Source organism: Euprymna scolopes, chromosome 27 (genome assembly GCF_053919585.1).
Source record: "Euprymna scolopes isolate OS-2025 chromosome 27, ASM5391958v1, whole genome shotgun sequence".
In the NCBI taxonomy this organism is placed as follows: domain Eukaryota; kingdom Metazoa; phylum Mollusca; class Cephalopoda; order Sepiida; family Sepiolidae; genus Euprymna; species Euprymna scolopes.
In genome coordinates, this window is record NC_136508.1 from 39,112,095 (window position 1) to 39,136,385 (window position 24,291).

General features: G+C 30.8%; 1 protein-coding gene across 1 annotated transcript in view; it reads left to right on the forward strand.

The window, feature by feature from the left end:
- Positions 1-24,291, forward strand: part of LOC145248700 (fibroblast growth factor receptor 2-like) — a 380,337-nt gene that overhangs the window by 282,153 nt on the left and 73,893 nt on the right. Inside the window, exons 4-6 of the mRNA XM_080110355.1 lie at positions 7,826-8,116; positions 13,517-13,585; positions 20,672-20,760. Coding sequence (XP_079966481.1) covers positions 7,826-8,116; positions 13,517-13,585; positions 20,672-20,760 — 449 coding nt within the window. The remainder of the gene's footprint in view (positions 1-7,825; positions 8,117-13,516; positions 13,586-20,671; positions 20,761-24,291) is intronic.

Genomic DNA, 24,291 nt, shown 5'->3' on the forward strand with positions numbered 1-24,291 from the left:
ATATAATGTATATATATAATATATATGTGTATATATAATATAATGTATATATGTATATATAATATATATGTGTATATATAATGTATATATATAATATATATGTGTATATAATATAATGTATATATATAATATATATGTGTATATAATATAATGTATATATGTATATATAATATATATGTATATATATATGTATATATAATATATATATAATGTATATATAATGTATATATGTAAATATAATGTATGTATATAATATATATAATGTATCTATATTGTATATATATGTATATATATATGTGTATGTATATATATATATATATTTCTCTATATATAATATATATATATTTCTATATACATAATGTATATATAATATATATATATTTCTATATATATAATGCATCTATAATATATATATAATAAATAATGTATATATATAATATATGTCTACATATATAATATATATATATATAATATATGTCTACATATATAATGTATATATATAATATATGTCTATATATATAATGTATATATAATATATATATGTCTATATATAATGTATATATAATATATATATTTCTATATATAATATATATATGTCTATATATATATAATGTATATATAATATATATATCTATATATAATATATATATGTCTATATATATAATGTATATATAATATATATATGTCTATATATATATATATGTCTATATATATATAATGTATATATAATATATATATGTCTATATATATAATGTATATATAATATATATATGTCTATATATATTATGTATATATAATATATATATGTCTATATATATAATGTATATATAATATATATATGTCTATATATATAATGTATATATAATATATATATGTCTATATATATAATGTATATATAATATATATATGTCTATATATATATAATGTATATATAATATATATATGTCTATATATATATTATGTATATATAATATATATATGTCTATATATATATAATGTATATATAATATATATATGTCTATAAATATATAATGTATATATAATATATATATATGTCTGTATATATAATGTATATATAATATATATATGTCTATATATATATATAATGTATATAATATATATATATATGTCTATATATATAATGTATATATAATATATATTTATATGTCTATATATATAATGTATATAATATATATATGTCTATATATATAATGTATATATATGTATATATATATATAATGTATACATATTATGTGTGTATAATTATATAATGTGTATATATATAATGTATATATATATTATGTGTCTGTATATAATATATATGTGTATATATGTATAATGTATATATATATAATGTATATATATATCTGATTTATATGTATATATATATATATAATGTACATATATAATGTAGGTACGTTTGTATATATATATATATATATATATATATATATATATATATAATGTATATATGATGTATATATATGCATTATATAATGTATATATATATACATTTTTTAATGTATATATATATATAATATAATGTATATATTTATTTATATATATATATATATATATATATATATATATATATATATATAATATATATATATATATGTACAGTGATGATCATATTTATTGGCACGGTAAAATAAAAGTTAAATTTTGTCTAATAAATTCTAAAAAAGGGATTAAATTAAAGAAAATAACAAAGTATATTATGTATTTTTAACTGGCCTTTCCGATGCAGCAATCGGATTTTAGAAAAATAAATAACAAAGGAACAACAAACATAATTGCAAAAAACCCTTGGTCAAAATTATTGGCACGATTTATTTAATAATCAATTGTATAGCCTTTGGCCTTGATTATCTTCCTCAGTCGCTTTTCATAGTTTACAACCAAGTTGTTGCACTCTTCAGTAGTAATTTTAGCCCACTCTTCCTGACAATAATCCTCCAATTGAATAAGATTCTTAGGCTTCCTTTGCATTACCCTCAATTTTAATGTTCTCCATAAATTTTCAATTGGATTAAGGTCCTGGCTTTGTGATGGCTACTCCAAAACATTAATATGATTGTCCTCAAGCCATTTCTTAGTCAGTTTAGCCGAATACTTTGGGTCATTATCTTACATGAACCACCAACGACGACCAAGTGAGAGCTGTTTAGCAGTTCAGGTTTTCATCCAATATTTTAACATAATCTTCCTTTTTTTATGCTACCTGTGACCTTAACAAGTCGCCCTGGTCCAGAGGCAGCAAAGGATCCCCAAAACATCAAACTGCCTCCACCGTGCTTCACTGTGGGTATGGTGTTCTTAGGCAGGAAAGCTTCGCCAGATTTTCTGTAAATATAAGACACTTTATTATGGACAAATAACTCTATTTTCGTTTCGTCAGTCCATAGAACACGTTTCCAGAATGCAACATCTTTATCAATATGACGTTTTGCAAAGGCTAGCCTTGCTTTCAGGTGCATAGGCTTCAATAAGGGAGTCTTTCTCGGACGACATGCTTTTAAACCAGCTCTCTTCAAAACTCTACCAACTGTATGTCGAGATACATTCACTCCAGAGGTGCTCTGTTCATCAACAATCTCCCCAACAGAGATCCTTGGGTTTTGTTTTACTTGTCGAACAATTTTCCGTTCATCTCTTGGGGAAAGAATCCTTTTTCTCCCTCTACCCTCTAAACTCATAACGTGGCCTTGCGATTTGAACTTGTTTATTATGGCTCTAACAGTGGATTTGGGAAGGTTTAGCTTCTTTGAAATCTTATCATAGCCCTCCCCATTGGTATGGCATGCTACAACAAGCTTCCTGACGTCTTCGCTGTGTTCCTTAGTTTTAACCATGGCGATTGAAAATTATAATTTAGTCACTTATAATAGTTTAAATAAATCGCTATCTAAAAATTATCTGAAAAAAATTATTCACTGAATTAGCGTTAAACAAGCATAATGTGGCTATAAAAAGGTTCAGAAAGCACGTAAACCGGAAATTGATTGATATTATACTGATACTAAAAGAAAAACAAAGCCGTGCCAATAATTTTGAACAAGGGTTTTTTGCAATTATGTTTGTTGTTCCTTTGTTATTTATTTTTTCTAAAATCCGATTGCTGCATCGGAAAGGCCAGTTAAAAATACATAATATACTTTGTTATTTTCTTTAATTTAATCCCTTTTTTAGAATTTATTAGACAAAATTTAACTTTTATTTTACCGTGCCAATAAATATGATCATCACTGTATATACAGTATAAAGCTGAACGTCTGTGTGTGTGTGTCTCTGCTCACGAATATGCTCCTATATGGTTGATTATTATAGAAAACTGATCCCCTATTATGATAGAAGATGTATCAAGACCCAGGAATGGGTATGTTTGATCTGGCATAATGATTATTCATTAAAATTGTGGGGTCTGCGTACGCGCCTGGTCCACAAAGTATGGAAATAAAAAATTAAAAAAAAAACGTTTACAAGTGTTTTTGATATAGATGTTCTTAGGAATACTTTGATAATTATGTTTTAACTTTAATAGGGATGGTATAATAAAATTTTCAGGTCTGCGTTCGCGCCTGGCCTCGATAGAATGGAAATAGGCACAAACTTTAATAAAGAATTTTCATATTTATCTGCGTAAGTATACTTTGATAATTATGTTTCGGTTTGAAGAAATATGGTATAATAAAATTGTGGAGTATTCGTTCGTGCCTGACACCCATAGAATGGAAATATGTCACAAAGTTTACCAAGGTTTTTTAATATAGATCCACAGAATATTGTGATAAGAGTTTCAGTGTGAACAGGTATGGTATAATAAATTATGGGTTTTATCTTTTTTATGTTTACTTTCATCATATTTTACTTTGGTTTTGATACCCCCAAATTCGAAGCTATCTCTGTACAACCCTTCCTTTTCATAACCTATCAGACTTTCATAAATCAGAGTTCATTTTCTGTAGCCTGTTTTGTTAACCCAGTTAACGACGGGCACTTTTGCTACTATGTATATAATTCAAAATGTAACGGTTAAAAAGCAAACAAGTGCAACAAAACTGCAACATTTCTTTCAATAAAAAAATACATTTATTTGTTAAAATTAAATTGGATGTTTCGACCCATCAGAATCTTCAGATGTTGGAGAAGTACGAGATTTGAAAGTCCGATAGTGTGAGGACTGAGGCAGGCGCAGGCGCTGGTCGAGCGCGTATGTGATAATTAATGAAAATTACATTGTTTATATTAAGCGCTGTTGATATTAGGATACAAAATTCAAAATTTAATGGTTTAAAAACCAAACAAGTGCAGAATTCCTTTCAATAAATACATTTATTTATTTATTGAAATTATTTTTCTGGAGAAGATTCTGACATGGTGAGTTTTGTGCTCGTGGCAGTCGGTCTGATGTATAACTACACTATTTTCTGTATTTGATTTTCTTTTAAATATATTTTGCTTCCACTAATTACCGAGTTGTGTTTTCTGGGCGCTTATGGGACTACAAGTGTTAACATACTGTAAAACAGACAAACCAAGCCTTATCAAACCAAACCAACCTTGTTCCTGAAGAAAAATGGACAGGAATAAACACAAAGGTTAATTACAATCATTGGAAGTTAGTTTGGCAGTAAAAACAAAAACTGGCCGCCATGAATAACAATGGACACCGAACAGTCATTAACTTTCTTTTTTCTCACTTTCTGGCATTTGATACGCGCCTGATTTCCACTGTTTACAAAGTAAAAAACAAAAGAACGTTATCTTCAGACATGTTTTATTTTTTTCACCTTATGTTATTCTTGTCACAGATAAGAGATAATGTATCTGTTTTTTTTTTAAGCCTACATTCAATGATAAAATGACAGCTGATGTTCAATAAACTAGCGGCACTTACATCTATCACGTACAGATTTTAAGATATTGTTGATGCAAAATATTCGTTCAGAGTTATGTCCCTTGAATCATATTCAAACTATTTCCCCTGAATTATACTAGCAAGAGAGGATGAAGTATTCACTTTTGAAAGCCAGATTAAATTCATCCGCATGTGAAGAATTAAGAAATTCATTCATTCTCCTCCTGACTTGGCCTTGAAGCTGGCTTAACGTACACTTGCAAACCTAATGTTGTTACTGTTTTGTGTGTGTGTGCGTGCGTGCGCGCGCGTGCGTGTTTTACGCCGCTAGCACCGTTTTGTTAGATCTATAAATAGCTGGTATGCGCACGCATATAGTTACGCAATAAATAAATTTGTAATATATTACCATTGTTAAATTCTTGGAACGTATAGAGATGAATAGGTCATAAATCTGATTATTTCGTAACTATAATATAATCTAGTTGATTTAAAGCTTCTACCATTGAGCTGATTTTATACCTGCAGTGGCAGAAATCGTCATTAAAAATTTGTGGTAAACACTGGAATATTTAGACTTACTGTCTTTCGAAGCTTATAACTTCTTGAAAAATGTAATTCAAACCCTAATGTTTTGTTTTTTTTAATTAAAGGAGCAAAGACCAAATTTTAAAAAAAAGTAACATGTTTAATAGCAAATTATGCAATATTTGTTTTTTTAAAATCGGTTTTCTTTAAAAAATGATTTAAAGAAAATCAACGAAATTTTACTATATATATAAATTCCAAAAAATCACTTACCTATAAAAAATACTATTCAATGTGTACTTCCATTGTTCATTGTTAAGAACCTATCCATATTTATACTTATATTCCATGTCCTTTTTAAATAAAATACTTTTTTAAACAAGGATTCCGGAAAAAACGTGAACTCAGATTTTTTGGCTCGTATATTACATGTCTGAATTTCTTGGATGAGGATCGATAACTTGTATTATTTGTATTATTTAGACTACTACTCTTATCTTGAGTGTTATTTACACAACGTTTTGACCGATGTAACCTCCATTCTTCTTCAGGTGTAGTTTTTCGAATTCAAACTAAAGAATATGTACAGAATTTCAAACGGAATCCTTTTTAATTCCCATGCATGTCCTTCTTTCGTCAGCCATGACCAGGTAGAAATCTTAAGTAATTTGTAAGTATATTCATAGTATCGCCCGCACTGAGGATGGAACCTTCAACTTCCAGAAGAGTGTCACTTAGAACTGAATTTTATTTAGTATTTTATCGATTATACCATGAGTCATTTGAAATTCCATAGAGATTCATGAGAGTGAGAGAAACATGTAATATTCTTCGATTTTGTGCGAGCCCTTTCTAGTCTCGCACAAAAACACGCGTTCACATCTCAAGCCATATTTCTTGTCATATACATACGCGCACACAAACATATGCGCACACGTACACACACGTAGATATATTCACGTTCGCGTACATACACTCACATTCACGTGCATATATACACACGCTAACGTACACACATGTACTCACATATACGCACACGTACGCAACGTCACTTCCCCTTCAAAGGAAATCCACACATGCGCAAAAGACCACCAGAAACAACTATAAAACCAAGAGACCTGACCTGGTTTCTTCCTTTTCAATTCGGCTTCCGACTTGAGAGGTCGATGGACCAACCAGCCCCTTTCGGGGTGTGCGCGCCCGCGTGCTACTGCGTGGGGCATGAGATAGTACGTACACCTTACACGTTTTCTCTCTCCATGGCCTGGATTGACTCTCTCTCTCTCTCTCTCTCTCTCTCTCTCTCTCTCTCTCTCTCTCTCTCTCTCTCTCTCTCTCTCTGCAACAATAGACTTTTCCTCTTGCCAGCTAACAGCGAGAGACACACGCCAAACTGGATTGACTTTCTCACTCTCTCTCTCTCTCTCTCCACAACAATACACTTTCCTTCTCACCTAACAGTGAGAGACGCACGCCAAACTAAACACGTACTGTACTCTTTTCTTTCATTTGTTTCTTCACGAAATAAATTCCTGTTCGTTTAATTCAATTTAACACGTTGTTCGTCTCTTCCTCAAGACAATTCATTTTTCCTATTTTGTCACACTGCAACAATTTCAACAAGACACTCTTGATGAAGGTCAGAGGTTATATTAGGCGAAACATTGCGAGAATAACATTTAAGATGAGAACGGTAGTCTGAATAATCCAAATAATATAAATGACCCGAGATAGTTCAGTTTTGAAGAAATCAGTTTCTTAAAGCTGTCCAACACATGTCATCAGGTAAAATGGACATTAAACCAAATATGATGATGTTTTTTTTTGTTTTGTTTCCTTTTTTTCTACTAAGAAGTTAATGCTTATCAAGGTCCAAAATCTGCCCGAGGACAAAGGTTGATGCGTTTATCAGGTGGACGATTGGAGATGATGCTTGTTGTGAGGAAGACTCAACAAGAATTTGTTAGCATTGGACTTTAAAATGACCATGTGGTAGTCAGTTAGGAAGCAGCATTATGGTATTGTATTACATGATGGGCACTTCTTGGAAATAAATTTTGCTTATGGAAGTTCTGTGAAGGTTTTTTTTATGGCAATCGTTCTAGACAAGGCATAAAGCCACTTAATATAAGGAACTAAAAACATTACTTCAAGATCAAAACTTGCCAATAATAAGTGTTAGATGGGATAGATTCTTACCCAGATAACAACAATTCTTCCCTCTTTGTTAGAAGCATCGCTCCTGGGATTTGAGGTCTAAAGGACAAAATAAGGGAAGCGAGAGTTTAGTTTCAGGTAGACAAAATTATTTACAGTGCTTATAGCTGGACGAGTTTTTGCTGTGAATGTTTCATGTGCCATAATAATCTATGGTTTTTCTTATTTCAAACTTGAATGTAACTGTTTTTTTTTTTTTTTGTTTTTGTTTTTATGCAGTTCCAGTTAGTGTGAAAACCGTGTATCTTGAACCACGGAAGAAGGATAATCTTTACCCAAGGGGCACGGACGTTTACCTCCACTGCGTGGCATTCGGGAACCCTGCACCCGACTATCATTGGGTCTACACATCTCCCGATGGGCGGAACCATTTTGTCCTGTCGCAGCTCAACTATTATCGGATTCGAAACATACAGCGTGGTGATGAGGGAAACTACTCATGCAAAGTCACCAATAAATACAGCGGCCGGTCATTCTACGATGAAGAATTAGTACAGATACGAATCAGTGGTGAGTATGTCAATTTATTTACGCAAACTGGATTTGAAGCTATGTTTGTACCTTTGGTAAGAGTGTTCGCTAGCGGTTTGTAAAATCAGGATTCAATGCTCAGTTGAGTCATATAAAAAAATTAAGTTGAGTCAATTCAATTATATCAAACAATTAGGTTGAGTCATACCAATATATTAAGTTGAGTCAGTTCAGTCATATCAAAAAATTAAGTTAAGTTGAGTTTTATCAAAAATTTAAGTTCAGTCATATAAAACAATTAAGTTGAGTCAGTTGAGTTATATCAAAAAGTTAAGTTGAGTCAGTCGAGTGATATGAAAATATTAAGTTGAGTCTGTTATCATATCAAACAATTAAGTTGAGTCAATTGTGTCATATCAAAATAATTAAGTGAGTCAGTTGAGTCATATCAAAAAATTGAGTCACTTGAGCCATGTCTAGAAGTTAAGTTGAGTCAGTTGAGTCGTATCAAAAAATTAAAAAGACTATTGAAAAGATCAAAGTAATTGAAAATCAAGGTTTTTGAAAAGATTAAGTAGGAGGGAGTTTCTTGGAATAGAAAGTAAATAAGTAAAGAAATAGCTTGAAGCAGGGGAGACTGTTGGAAAATGTTTTGTTTTTTTTACATAGGAGTCACCACTTATCAAGGCCCTGAGGCCACTCGAAGATAAGTGCTATTGAGTGTACAGTAATCAATGGAATAATATCGCATTAGTCGTTATTAATGGAAATTTGGTAGATTGGATTACTTAAAGGGGCGGTTCATCAAGAATTTGTTTATGTTGGACTTGAAGACAACCAAGTTGTAGTCAGCTGTGAAACAGGCAAACGAAAGGGAGTTCCACAGGCGTGCAGTTCTAAGAAAGAAGCTTTGTTCATGGAATCTACGTTTAGGTTTAGGCACAGTTAAAGAGTGGGGAAAGTTATTGACAGTTGTTTTGGCTAGATGGGTGTTTTTCAAAAAAGATTGGCAAGGGGGGAACCATAGATTGGAGCTCAGACGAGCACTTGTGGAATTAACGATAAGACAAAGACAGGCTCGCAACGTCCCTTCTGTGGGAAAGAGGTTGCAGGGAAGACAAAAGGGTATCTCCCACTAAGTTACGAAGTCTATTTTGTACTCTGTCAAGGAAGGATAGGCTGCTTCTAGCAGCCCCTGCCCAGATGTGGCAACAATACTCCATCCCTGGACGTACTTGGCTTTTATATAGATAGAGAATTGCATCAGCAGTGAGATATCTACTGGAGCGGTAGAAAGATCCCACCATTCTTCCAGTGACCTTGGCAACAGATTTGATGTACGTGTTCCATTTAAGATCCGGAGTAATGGTCAAGCCCAGAAGCTTGTCCAAACATGAAGCTTCTCCAAGACGAGAGCCCTCCATTTCAACTGATGTCAGATGGGGTCAGGGCATTGATGATGCAAAGTTAGGAGCTTGGTTTTAGATGAATTAAAGGTAACCAGCCACTTTTTTCCCTATTGTACCACATGCTCAAGATCCGAGAAGAAAGAATCAGAGAGAACTTGGTCATTTATGGCCTTTGATGCATTGCCATAGATGGTCGTGTCATCAGCATAGATGTCAACGAATGATTTAAGTATGTGTTTTGGGAGATCATTGATGTAGATCAGGAAGAGATTTGGGCCCAGGATGGACCCCTGAGGGACTCCAGCATTAATACTCTGGGCCTCTGATTTCTGCCCATCAACCACTACTCTTATGAGCCTATCAGAGAGAAATGGTTTAATAATTGAGAAAACATTTCCAGTTATACTGAAAATCTTGTGAAGTAGGCCCTTATGCCAGACCTTATCAAAGGCCTTTGATATGTCAAGAGCAATTGCCCTAGAAAGGAAGCCTTTGTCGAGAGATTCACTAATCCTATGAGATATAACCGTTAGCTCATCTGCTGTAGATCTAGCAGAACGGATATTCGAGTATTGTATTATTTTTTGTAAACAGTCCACTTCTTGTAAGTAAAAAAAAAATACTTGAGCTGGGATTGAAACCAAAACCTAAAGACAGTGAGTCAAGTACGATAACCATTACACCAGCTTGACATGACTTTTAAAAAGTATTTTCAAACTAACTCATACTTAACATAAGCAAACTGTCATATTTCATGATGCACTTGAATACAGATAAAAATCTGACGCATCCCTTTTTGCATACCGATTTTTCAATTTTGACCCCTTAGCAGCCCCTTTTTTTCCGGATGAAAACAGATTAAAAAGTTTTTCACATGTCTGAATACCCTATATACGAAATTTCAAGTCTGTAGATAAAAATTCGTTGAGTAAATAGGTTGAGAATTGTCGTCACACATGCACACGCACACACACATCCTCACTTTTATAGATATAGATTTGACTTTTACAGATACGAATCAGTGGTGAGTATGCCAATTTATTTACGCCAGCAGGATTTGATGTTATGTTTGTACTTTTGGTATAATGGTAAAAGTGTCCGTTAGCAGGTTGGAAGATCAGGGTTCAATCCTCAGTTGAGCCATATCAAAAAATTTTTAAATGTCTTAAAAAGATCAAGGTTATAAGTAGAATTTACTATTTATCATTAGCCTCTCCCTCTTGTCTAAAATAGAGTTCTCGATCTAATAGGTCCCACTTTGTCAACTAAGCTCCAACCCCTGTCCCATCACCGCAATGTTGCATCTCTCTGCTGTTTTACAAATTTTTAATGGAATGTGCTCTGATGAACTCGTTGCCCTTGTGCCTCCTCAATGACCATATCCCCGACAAACCCGCTTAGCAACAAAATCACGCCCCTTCACTGTTCAGATCCCTTAATGTCAGAAAGCTTTCTACTCTAATATTTTCTTCTCTCAAACAGTTAGACTTTGGAATTCCCTTTCTGCTACCTGATTGTACTGATATGCAGAAGTTTAAATGTAATGTAAACCAACATCTTGTTAATCATTCCTAGGCATGGTACCAAATAGTAGTCCCTTACGTCCAAGTGGCGATATGCCTTGTTAGGGGTGATCGTGAGTTTAAAAATAAAAGTTTCTTGTAATAAATAAAGTAAATAAATTAAACTTGAATTTCGTTATCTTTATCTATATATAAAACAGTAGATGTATGTATGTGTATCTGCGTGTGTGAATATTTAACTGATGAATTCTTAAACTACCGAAAACATAACACTGAAATTAATAGTAGATAGTAATCAGACGCCAAGGATGGTTTATAATGAGTAAAATCTTTGTTTGGATGGATGAGTAACACGTACAGAAATGTGTCGACAAGTTGAAATGCAAAATGTTCATTTCAATTATTATTCACTGGTTATTATTGAAGTTCACTATTTCACTACTTGTTAGCTCTTTTTTTTCACGTTGAACACTTTTATTATTATTATACTGCATGTGCAAATTCATTCATATATAGCTTGAAGTCGTTTAATTTTAAATCTTTTTTTTTTTTATCTATCTGCCAGGTTAGCTCAAACGATATGGAACACGGCTGTAGTGCTAAATAAAAGAAGACAGTTTTGTTAAATGTTTTGGTTTCGATTCTAGCTGATGGCACCCAAGTCCTTTTTTTTTAACTTTTAAAATCAGTACTATATATATATATATATATATATATATATATATATATATATATATATATATATATATATATATATATATATATATATATATATCACAAGGAGAATAACTCTAATAAAGAAAGTAAGAAAAAACTACTTTGCACAGTTGGAAAAAAAATATTTTGCTCAATTTATTTTTTGTGAAAACATGAAAAAAAAATCATAGCACCCAAGTCATTTTTTTTTAACTTTTGAAATTAGTACTATATATAAGGTACAATATAATATTCAATAGAGAATTGGCTCTGTAATAATAAATACGAAATCTGCATAAATTAAAATATATTAAGGTGTATTTTATGCCCCAGCAAGGTCGGGCCCCCTCCCTACTAGTTACAAATAAATATAACACTGCACCAAGGATTGAACCTGGACTACAGGCATATTAGCCAACACTCTAAGCTCTATGCCAAACGGCTTATTATCAAACATTATTAAATTACGTGTGTACAAAAAATGACAAAATAAATATGCTTCACCAGTATTTACACTAAAACTCATATAAAATAACGTCTGAATCAATAAAATCAAAAAGAAGAAAAAAAACATCTCAAACTCGAAAGTTTTAAAAGAGATAACAAAAGAAAAAACGCATTTATCGGTATAGAAAGAAGAAAGGGAAAAAAAGAATAAAAATGTCTCATTATGAAAATAGAGTGAAGATTTTGAATTCATTTAGGATGATACGTAATAACCTGACTCATTTCCCAAAGCAGCAGAGCAATGTATTCTTGGCACAGTTATTAATCTTTCTCTGCATAGAAACCACCCAGAGTTATGCCCATCGTTTAATGCACATTTGACTGACGCTTCATCAATGGCAGGCGCAAGACCAGATCTGGAAACTATTTCCACAGATTTCCAGCCATGTCTGAATTCACGATGCTAGCTTTTTACAAGGTCATATGATAAGCCATCATTACCACACGTTTCATCAAAAGTTTCCTGTGGTGTGCATCCTTTCAAATAACATAAAAACCAGATCAATCCACGATACTCACCAAGCTCCATTTTACACGAGACTGTTCAAACATTTGTGAATCAAAATCCACAATTAGTTCAGAACTTTAATTTGGCACATAACCCATAGAGATATATATCCTTGCACAGGCAAAGTTTCAGCTAGATCAGAAAACTGAAAGTAGTTCACACACATTACTTATTGATCACAGAAGCAGCTTATCCTGCCTTGACAGAGTACAAAATAGACTTTGTAGCCTAATGGGGGATTCCTTTTTCTCTTCTCTGGAACCTTTTTCCCACAGAAGAAACGCTGCGAGCCTGTCTCTGCTTTATCATTATTTTCATGGCCAGCGCTCGTCTGAGCTCCAATCCATGCCCACCCCCCTGGCCTGACTTTCACGAAAAACACTCGTCTAATTGAAACCACTATCAATAATCCCCCCCTCTTTATCTGTGCCTAAACCTAAACATAGATTCCATGAACAAAGTTTCTTTCTTAGAACTGCACGCCTGTGGAACTCTGTTCCATTTCCCTGCTTTCCAACTGACTACAATATGGTTGTCTTCAAGTCCAACATGAACAAATTCGTGACGAGCCGACCCCTTAAGTAATTCAATTTACCAAATTTCCACTACTAATCGATAACCGACATGTTCACCTTGACCACTGTACACTCATTAAACCTTATCCTCGAGTGGTCTCCGGGCCTTGATAAGTGGCGACTCCTTTGTAAAAAAAAAAAAAAAAAAAAGTCATACATATGAACATGAAATGATTTCAGCGTATTGTTATATTTATGTTAATACGAACATTTATTTTCAGATAGTCACCGGCGAATCATACGTCCTTCAGCAAAAAGATCCTACAATCAAAATTTTTCTATGACCTACAGTAAGTGTCTCTCATATTTTTAATTGGTTTTCTTTTTGTTTTTGACTATTATTTACTCCCAAAAAAAATTATTAAAAATAGTTTGCGTAGGTTCATCTAATTTTTATATAAATGCTATATATAGATGTTATTTATTTGTTTTTGCGAAACGTTTTGAATCAATTCAATTATTTATACGAAAATTATATTCTTTTTCTTCCCCATTATGGTACTGTCGTTATGCCTCGCAAGGTGCAATACAGATCACCAATGTTCAGTCCATTAAACGTAATCGTACACAATTTACTGCGATTAGGGTTAGGATTCGTATGTTTCGGAATGGTTTCATGCAATCACTTTATTTTTTAATTTCAATAATCTTTTCCATTTTTTGGTGGGGGGAGAGGTAATCAATTTGCAAAATTGCAGTTTTCTTGGTTGCATCTTTTTGTTTTGCTTCTATTGCAGTTTCTATATGACTGGTTAACTTGTGTGGGAATTAGTTTCTGCATTTGAGTTTTCCTTAAGATTTGAGCTGTTTTCAGTATTACCGTCCATTGCATAGTTTCACTCTTACCCTCAATTCCGATTTCTCCTAGTCTTTTTTTTTTCCTTGTTCTTTGGGATGATTCTTAGTGCTCCTACAATTATTGGTATTAATATTGATTTTCATGTCATGTTCCATATTCCTTTCAGTTTTCCGGAAAGTTCCGCATATTTGTTTCGTTTTTCTGTCTCTTTCATCTTCACCATCTGATCTGCTGAAACGGCAAAATCTACATTTTTTTGTTAATTATTATGACATTCAGTCTTTTTGTTTGAGTGAGTTCATCTGTTTGTACCTCCATGTCTCAAACAATTTTGTGAATTTTGTTTTCCAGTAACGTTTCCAATTTGTACTTAAACCATTTGTCTGCGTGTTTGCGGTGAAGTCGTGCCTATCCTTATATTTACTCCTTTGGCTACACACGGACCAATTAGCTTGCAGGACACATTGATTTCATCTGTTTCCAGAAGAACTATTTCAGCAACTTAGAGGAATCATGAAAACCCTGGATGCAACAATGAAAGATGTCCTCTCGCTATATATATATATATATATATATATATATATATATATATATATATATATATATATATATATATATATATATCCTGTTTTTGAATGCTCAAGCATCTTTGCTTGAATATAACTGCTGACAGACTTTCGACAACCGGAAGTAATTTTTATCTTTCTTTTCTTGTTTGGACACTGTCCAGCTTTCTTCCACCTATACCGAACGGTGTTAGTAATTAAATAAATTCTTTTGTTGTTGTTAGAGAAATTTTTTTCTGTTTCCTTTTGCGTGACGACGGTTTTTGTTACGTTCTACTACAAGATAGACATATGTCTCATTTCTATATAGTCTATTTACTTGCCTCCTGACGAAGGCAAAATTGGATCGATTTTTAATGTAGTGAAAATCCAACTCTCCAAAACCGGACACTCTAGATTGGGACAAAAAAAAAATACTAAACTGTCTCAGTCTAGAAGGATTTCTCATTATATGCATAATCTTCAAGAAATTTCTTTTACCAACCAATACAGGTAGATTGTCCTCATGCTCAAGGGAGATAACTCGTACTAATTTCAGCATGATGAACTGATCCAAGGGACTGAACTCCTGATCACTAATTAGCGCGCCATTCAAACAAACGCAGATGTATTTGGTTTGGAGCCAACATTTCTAGTATTATGTGAGATCATAGATCATCGAAGTTGAGCAACGTTGAGCCTAATGAGTACCAGATGGGTGACCATTTGTGCGGTACTTCTGCATTTACTGATCCGTTTTTCTGTGGATGTTGCTTCAACATATCCCGGCAGCTTATGTAGCCAGTCAGAATATGGTGGAAACGCTCAGCCAATGAAAAATCAATTAACCATACGACATTACAAACGTGCTGTGTGTTTTTAGCCAATAAAAATCTCAGCAGATTACAGTTAATAAATTGAAACAAAATAATAGTTTTATTTGTGCAAAAACTTTAAATTATTTTTTTTTTTTTAGAATTGTAGACGCCACCATGAATCTAGTGAGCGTAGATAATATTTTACACGAAAACCTATATTCAACAGTAGGAAACGCAGCGTTGGGAAGATCATCGAACCAATCTGGATCTTTGAAGGATGTTCGAACATGTTTCCCTTATATATATACACCACAAGTACGCACGCACATGCACGCACACACATGCACGCATATACACAGCCTCATACACACACTCACATTCATGCGCATACACAAACCCGAGCTGTGACGTCACTTCCTTTTAAGTGAAAACCAGACATGCGCACCCAGAACACTAACTTCAGTATAAAAGTTAACAAAACCTGTTAACCTCCCTTTTTCGTCCGGACCAGCGTTCGAGCTGCTTAGTCGACGAACCGACCGCGTGCTCTAACGTCACTCTATCTCCCCTTCGCCTTTGGTCCATCAAAACAGACATGTGCGCGACGCTCTACTGAGCTTAACCCTCTCTTTCTACAGGCCGGCTTGCCACTTCGCGTTTCTCTATTGCATTCCCCCTTTCCTTCCACGCGCGTAGTCGTCAACGGCTGAATGAACACGTGTACACCGAAGACTTTCTTTTCTCAACAGAAAATAAACGACATGTTTATTTTATTCCAGCATTTGAGTTCTTTGTTTCCTTCATTCAATTCGTTTCATTATTTCTTCTTGTAGTGAGTTAGGGTATTTTTATATCCTGGTCCGCAACAAGGATATGATCACACCAAAAAAAGGGTTGGAAGAAAATATTAGTTTTATCTAATCTATAGTGTAATCGATAGTGTAAATCATAAAAAATATTTTTAGGCGTCGCTATGAATCTAGCTATGAATCTAGCTATAAATCTAGCTATGAATCTAGCTATGAATCTAGCTATGAATCTAGCTATAAATCTAGCTATGAATCTAGCTATAAATCTAGCTATGAATCTAGCTATGAATCTAGCGAGTTTGGATAATATTTTCTAATCGAATCCCTATTCACCAATAGGAAACAGAACGTTTGATCTTCGGAGGATATGATTTCACAGAAAAGGAGGGTTTCCTAGTGACAGTATTGAACCATAACGCCAAAGACATAACTCTTCTCACAATAAAGAAGTACATTCTGCTGAGGATTAGAAGGGTTCCAATACCTAATGGTGAACCACAGTCTTAATTTTCTAGATCTTGTGACGAAGGCTACTACAAATCCTGTCGAGACGATATATCTCTTTGCATAGCGGTTGTTCTTTAGGTGACTGAAAATATTCCTTAAAAAAATAACCTACCCCCTAACCTTAACACACAAAAAAGGAGTAGAAAACAGAAAGAAAAAAAATCCTTCTTACAAAAAAAAATCCTCTTCAAAAAAAAATCCTTCTTCAATAAAAAATCCTTCTTCAAAAAAAAAATCCTTCTTCAAAAAAAAATCCTCTTCAAAAAAAAATCCTTCTTCAAAAAAAAAATCCTCTTCAAAAAAAAAATCCTCTTCAAAAAAAAATCCTTCTTCAAAAAAAAAATCCTTCTTCAAAAAAAAATCCTCTTCAAAAAAAAATCCTTCTTCAAAAAAAAATCCTTCTTCAAAAAAAAATCCTTCTTCAAAAAAAAATCCTCTTCAAAAAAAAATCCTCTTCAAAAAAAAATCCTTCTTCAAAAAAAAATCCTTCTTCAAAAAAAAATCCTTCTTCAAAAAAAAAATCCTCTTCAAAAAAAAAATCCTCTTCAAAAAAAGAAAATCCTTCTTCAAAAAAAGTACCAGCAAAAAAAAAAGATGTTTTCAAAAGATTTTGTTGCAAAAAGAACTTTTCTTACAAAAATATACGTTTTTATTAAAAAATATATATATATTTATTCATGAAACTTTATTTAGTGTAGAAATGCTAGAGTTTTATTTATTTTATTTCCATTTTTCTTTATTGTAATTACTATATGATAAATATTCTTTTTTTTTTTATTATTTTAAAATTTAATCAGCACTCGGCATATTCCGGTGGTTTATGTAAGCTATCGGGATATGCCGAAACGACATCACGAAAATACAGGTGAGTAAATGCAGAATTACCATATGTGGAAGTGTGACGACACACACAAAAAAAGTCATCGTCATCAAAATCACAGGTCATTCTTTATTTAACATCTATAATGTCAGTGCGTGAAACAAGAGTTTGTAAGCGCACAACATACACGTACAGAAAAGAAAAAAGAAAAAAAAAACAGATACCAAAAAATAAAAAAAATGAAGAAAATAATCGGGAGTCTTTTTTTTTCTTTTCTTTTTTAATTCATTTTCACCCCAAACAAGGCATAGTGTCACTTTGATGACATCGAGGACATAAGTTGCAGGGATTATTATGAAGGGAAATGAGTAGCAAGATGTCTGTTCACATTACATTTGAACTTCTGCATGTCAGTACAGTTGGGAAAGCAGAATCCCGGAAGGGAGTTCCAAACTCTAGCAGTTCTAGGAAAGAAACTATTGGAGTAGAGGGCTTTCTTACACCTAGGGATCCCTACTGTGAAGGGGTGGGATTTAGCTGCTTGTCGGGTTTGTCGGGAGGTATTTACATCGAGGGGGTACAAGTGCTTGTAGTTCGTCATCATTAAAATACTTGCAGAACAGACATACATTTTTTAGTTGGATGCATGTATACGTAATGTGGTGGTGTATGGAAGGGAAACATAGCGAGGGGGGGTTGAGGACATGCGTTGCATGGATAGAAATAATATGAGATTGATACGATAGATGTGTAATACAAGTCTTAAAGATAGGATGAGATCTGTTGACCTGAGTGGAAGATGAAACCTGGGCAGTATAGGGAGATGTATGTAGAAGAGTAAACTTGGATGGTATGTTTATGTTAAAAGAATGGATGAGAGTTCTTGAGTCAGTAGATGCAGAACAGTTGAGGTAGCAGGTTCACAGGGAAAAACCAAGTAATCATGGGCAGAAATGATGAAAATGGACTTGCAAGAAAGAAGGCTAAATAAGGTTCGTTTGGAAGTTAATTTCTTAAAGCCGTTGAATGCATGCAAACATGTAAAAATTGACACTAAACCAAATATGATTATTTGGTTTGGTTTAGTTGTTTTGTAGGGACGATTCCAATATTTTCTCTGATTCTGATGCAATTACCGATTCTTTATAAATTTCTAAATATTTAATTATAAAATGGTTATTTTGTCTCGATTACTGTAAAGACACATATTAAAAGTGCATATATTTTCTCAAACGTAACAAACACACTTGTGAGGGCGTGATCTATAGATTTTAGTTTCATTGGAAATTTAAATCAATAAATATTTATTATTTTATTATTACTACCAGCAGTGAAAAATTTAGTTTTAAACAAAATCAAATAAAGAAAATGATAATTAAAGGGATCATTTTTTACATCGGAAATAGACACAATTTTTCTGATTCTAATGCCGATTCCGATACCCCAAACAGTTCTGCTTTTTCCGATTCCTGATTCCGATTAATCGTTCCAACACTAATATCAACCCTTTTGAGTTATTTAATGCCGAATCTGGTAATTTGGGGGAAAAAAGAAGGGTTTTATGCTCTAAATTCGTTATGCCTTCAAATATTTATTCATGATGTTTGGTTTGGTTGTTTTGTATAGAGTAAATTGTTGTTTCTTTGTTTTTGGCTTTGTAGAACATGATTGATTTAAATTCATCTTATTTCCACTTGGTACAGAAAGTCGAAGAAATGAAAAGCAAGGGGAAGGAATCGGTTGATAAATGGAGAAAGAAATAGAGTGGCTTATACAAGCTAGTCCCTTTCTTATATTCGCTCGTCTCACGTGCCTACACTTTTTTGTTTCTACTCGACAATCACCAATTATCAAGGCGCGAAGACCACTCAAGGATAAGTGTTAATAAATGTAAGGTGGTAATCTAGTAATCGTTTACAGTGTAAATTGGATAGAATTTGATTATTTATGAAGACGGTCAAACAAGAACTTGTTTACATTGGACTTGAAGGCTACCATGTTGTATTCAATAGAAAAGCAGGCCAGCGGAACAGCATTCCACAAGCGAGAAATTCTGGGAAAGAAGGTTTGTTCATGGAATCTGTGTTTAGATTTAGGCACAGTTGAAGAGTGTGTGTGTGTGTGGATGGGTGGGGAGTCAAATATAGTGGTTGTAGCTAGAGTATTTTGGGAAAGTTTAGCGAGGGGGAATCATAGATTGGAGCTCAGTCGAACAGTAGTCAATAAATATACAACACTATAACAAACTAAATCAATTCAACAAGCTTCTGGGCTTGACCATTACTCCTGATCTTAAATGGAACACGTACATCAAATCTGTTACGAAGGCCGCTGGAAAAATGGTGGGATCTTTCTATTGATCCACTAGATATCTCACTGCTGATGCAATTCTCTATCTATATAAGAGCCAGGTACGTCCAAGGATGGAATACTGTTGCCACATCTGGGCAGGAGCTGCTAGAAAGGACTTGTCCTGCCTTGATAGAGTTCAAAATAGACTTCATAGCCTCGTAGCAGATGTCCTTTTCTCTTCCTTGCAACCTCTATCTCACAGAAGAGATGTTGCGAGTTTGTCTCTGATGTATCGTTATTGTCATGGAAAGTGTTCGACTGAGCTTCAGTCTCTGGTCCCCCCCTCGCCAAACTTTCACAAGAAACACTCGTCTAGCTGAAAACACTATCAATAATTCCCCCCCCCCCCCACTCTTTATCTGTGCCTAAACCTAAACGTAGATTCCATGAACAAAGCTTCTTTCTTAGAACTGCACGCCTGTGGAATTGTCTTCCGTTTTCCTGCTTTCCGGCTGACTACAATATGGTTGTCTTCAAGTCTGACGTAAATAAGTTCTTGATGAGCCATTCCATATAAGTTAACAAATTTACCGAATTTTCATTACTAATGATTACTACATTATCCAATTTCTACTGTACACTCTTTAACCCTTATCCTTGCGTGGCCTCTTGGCCTTGATAATGTGGTGATGCCTGTGTAAAAAATAAATAGTTTGTAATGAAGGCTAGTTCATTGAAGTGGCAAATCTGATTTTGCATTTTTATTAAATTTTTTTTATGTTTCAGTCTCCCCCTACACAATTGGAGCTGTCATCTCCTCATCTTTAGCAGTTATACTCATCATCATCTTCATTGTCCTTGCTGTCCGTTTGCGGGTAAGTTAACAAGACCTCGGATCTGCTATCCGATGCTCTAACCTTTGAGCCATGTATGTTGTTATTTTGCACTCAATTTATTGTCGTCGAATGTGTGGTATTCCCTCGTTTAACGTATTTTTATCGACACTCCCCTCCGTCTTCTATTTAACAATGATATTTCATTCAATAAGTTTCTATTAATTACGAATCTAATATAATTATTAATTTTTCATCTATTTACATAAAATGTTAGAAGATATATTTTATGTGTCGATTTTCAGTATTCCTTCAACAGTGCTCAATACATGAGTAGAGCTAGCTAGTAAGTCATGAAAATATATATAGCAATTAAGCTAGATAGAGGCTTCCACGTGTTATCCCTGAAGAAAAACATCAGGGACATTTTAGTTTGACGATTCCCTATGGGGATGAAACTCTAAAGCCACTGTGTAGCTTAATTGCCATCAACCCCTGCCTAAGGAAAGGTGCTGGTCTAGCCGCACTGACGGACTGTGATACAGCAAAACAGTACTGTACGTGGATGACATATATATTGAAAAAGAAAAAACTCAAGCTAATATATTTGAGCCTTTGTGCTATAATTTATTTATTACATCCATTTGCACAATAATTTATTTAAGCGTCTGATGAGCTTAGCTCATCAGACGCTTAAATAAATTATTGTGCAAATTTCTTATTCTTGTTTAACGTCAAGGATGAGAGTTCATATAGAAACGTTGTTTTAATTTGAATAAAATAAAATACGCATCAAGTGCGCTTGAAAGCCAAATCACAACGTAATATTAGGAAAATAAACAAATATTTTACTTGTTTGAAATTTATAACATAAATATATTTCAGAGGTATACTCCATCTTCAGTGTGTTGTTTTGTTTCTTTTTTTCCTTTTCTTCTTCCTTGTCATATGGTAAATTTGGCGAAAGAAGTCTGTTTGTAAAAAGCCGTGCGTTGTATCTAGCGGTTGTATTTTGAAATGATATATTTGTGATAAATTTCAAAAAATAAAATATTTGTTTATTTTCCTAATATTACGTTGTGATTTGACTTTCAAGCGCACTTGATGCGTATTTTATTTTATTCAAATTAAAACAACGTTTCTATATGAACTCTCATTCTTGACGTTATTCTCGCGTTGCTTACGCACAGTTCAAACATTTCAAGATACAACCGCTAGATACAACACTCAACTCTTTACAAACAGACTTCTTTCACCAACTTTTCAACATGGCAAGGAAGAAGAAAAGAAAGAAAGAAAGAAACAAAACAACACATTGAAGATGGAGTATACCTTTGACATACATTTGCGATAAATTTCAAACAAGTAAAATATTGGTTTATTTTCCTAATATTACATTGTGATTTGACTTTCAATCGCACTTGATTAATATTTTATTTTAGTCTTATTTGTTTGTTTGTATACGTCATATATGACATCATAGCAAATGAGATTATATATATATATATATATAATTATCTGCAATTAAGTCATATATGACGTATACTGTGAACAACAAAAAGCCAGAAATACGGTTTTATAATATATGCATTTATATAATGTAATAATATATATATGCATATATTATACATATGATAAATGAAATAATAATACATATAATGAAATAATATATATTATATATATAATGAAATGATATATATATATTATATATAATGAAATGATATATATATTATATATATAATGAAATAATATATATATATTATATATATAATGAAATAATATATATATATATATTATATATATAATAAAATATTATATAAAATAATATATATAATAAAATAATATATAAAATTATATATAATGAAATAATATATGAAATAATATATAATGAGATAATATATAAAATAATATATATAATGAAATAATATATAAAATAATATATATATAATGAAATAATATATAAAATAATATATATAATGAAATAATATATAAAATAATATATATATAATGAAATAATATATAAAATAATATATATAATGAAAAATTATATAAAATAATATATATATATAATGAAATAATATATAAAATAATATATATAATGAAATAATATATAAAATAATATATATAATGAAATAATATATAAAATCATATATAATGAAATAATATATAAAATAATATATAATGAAATAATATATAAAATAATATATATATAATAAGATAATATATAAAATAATATATATAATGAAACATTATATAAAATAATATATATATAATAAAATAATATATAAAATAATATATATAATGAAATAATATATAGAATAATATATATATAATGAAATAATATATAAAATAATATATATAATGAAATAATATATAAAATAATATATATAATGAAATAATATATAAAATAATATATATAATAAGATAATATATAAACTAATGTATATATAATGAGATAATATAAAATAATATATATATTTAATGAAATAATATAAAATAATATATATATAATAAAAAAATATATATAATAAAATATAATATAAAAATATATATATATAATGAAATAATATATATAATGAAATAATATATATCATGAAATAATATATAAAATAATAGATAATTAAATAATATATAAAATAAAATATATATATAATTAAATAATATTTAAAATAATATATATATTGAACTAATATATGAAATAAAATGTATATAATTAAATAATATATAAATAATTAAATAATATATAAAATAATATATATATATAATGAAATAATATATATAATAAAATAGTATATAAAATAATATATATAATGAATTAATATATATATAATGAAATAATATATATATATAATAAAATAATATATAAAATTAAATAATATATAAAATAATATATATAATGAAATAATATATATATAATGTAATAATATATAAAATGATATATATATAATGAAATAATATATAAAATAATATATATAATGAAATAATATATATAATGAAATAATGTATAAAATAATATATATAATGAAATAATATATAAAATAATATATATATAATGAAATAATATATAAAATCATATATATAATAAGATAATATAGAAACTAATGTATATATAATGAGATAATATAAAATAATATATATATTTAATGAAATAATATAAAATAATATATATATAATAAAAAAATATATATAATGAAATATTATATAAAATAATATATATATAATAAAATAATATATATAATGAAATAATATATATATCATGAAATAATATATAAAATAATAGATAAATAAATAATATATAAAATAATATATATACATAATTAAATAATATATAAAATAAAATATATATATTGAACTAATATATGAAATAAAATGTATATAATTAAATAATATATAAATAATTAAATAATATATAAAATAATATATATATAATGAAATAATATATATAATGAAATAGTATATAAAATAATATATATAATGAATTGATATATATATAATGAATCAATATATATATAATTAAATAATATATATATATAATAAAATAATATATACAATTAAATAATATATAAAATAATA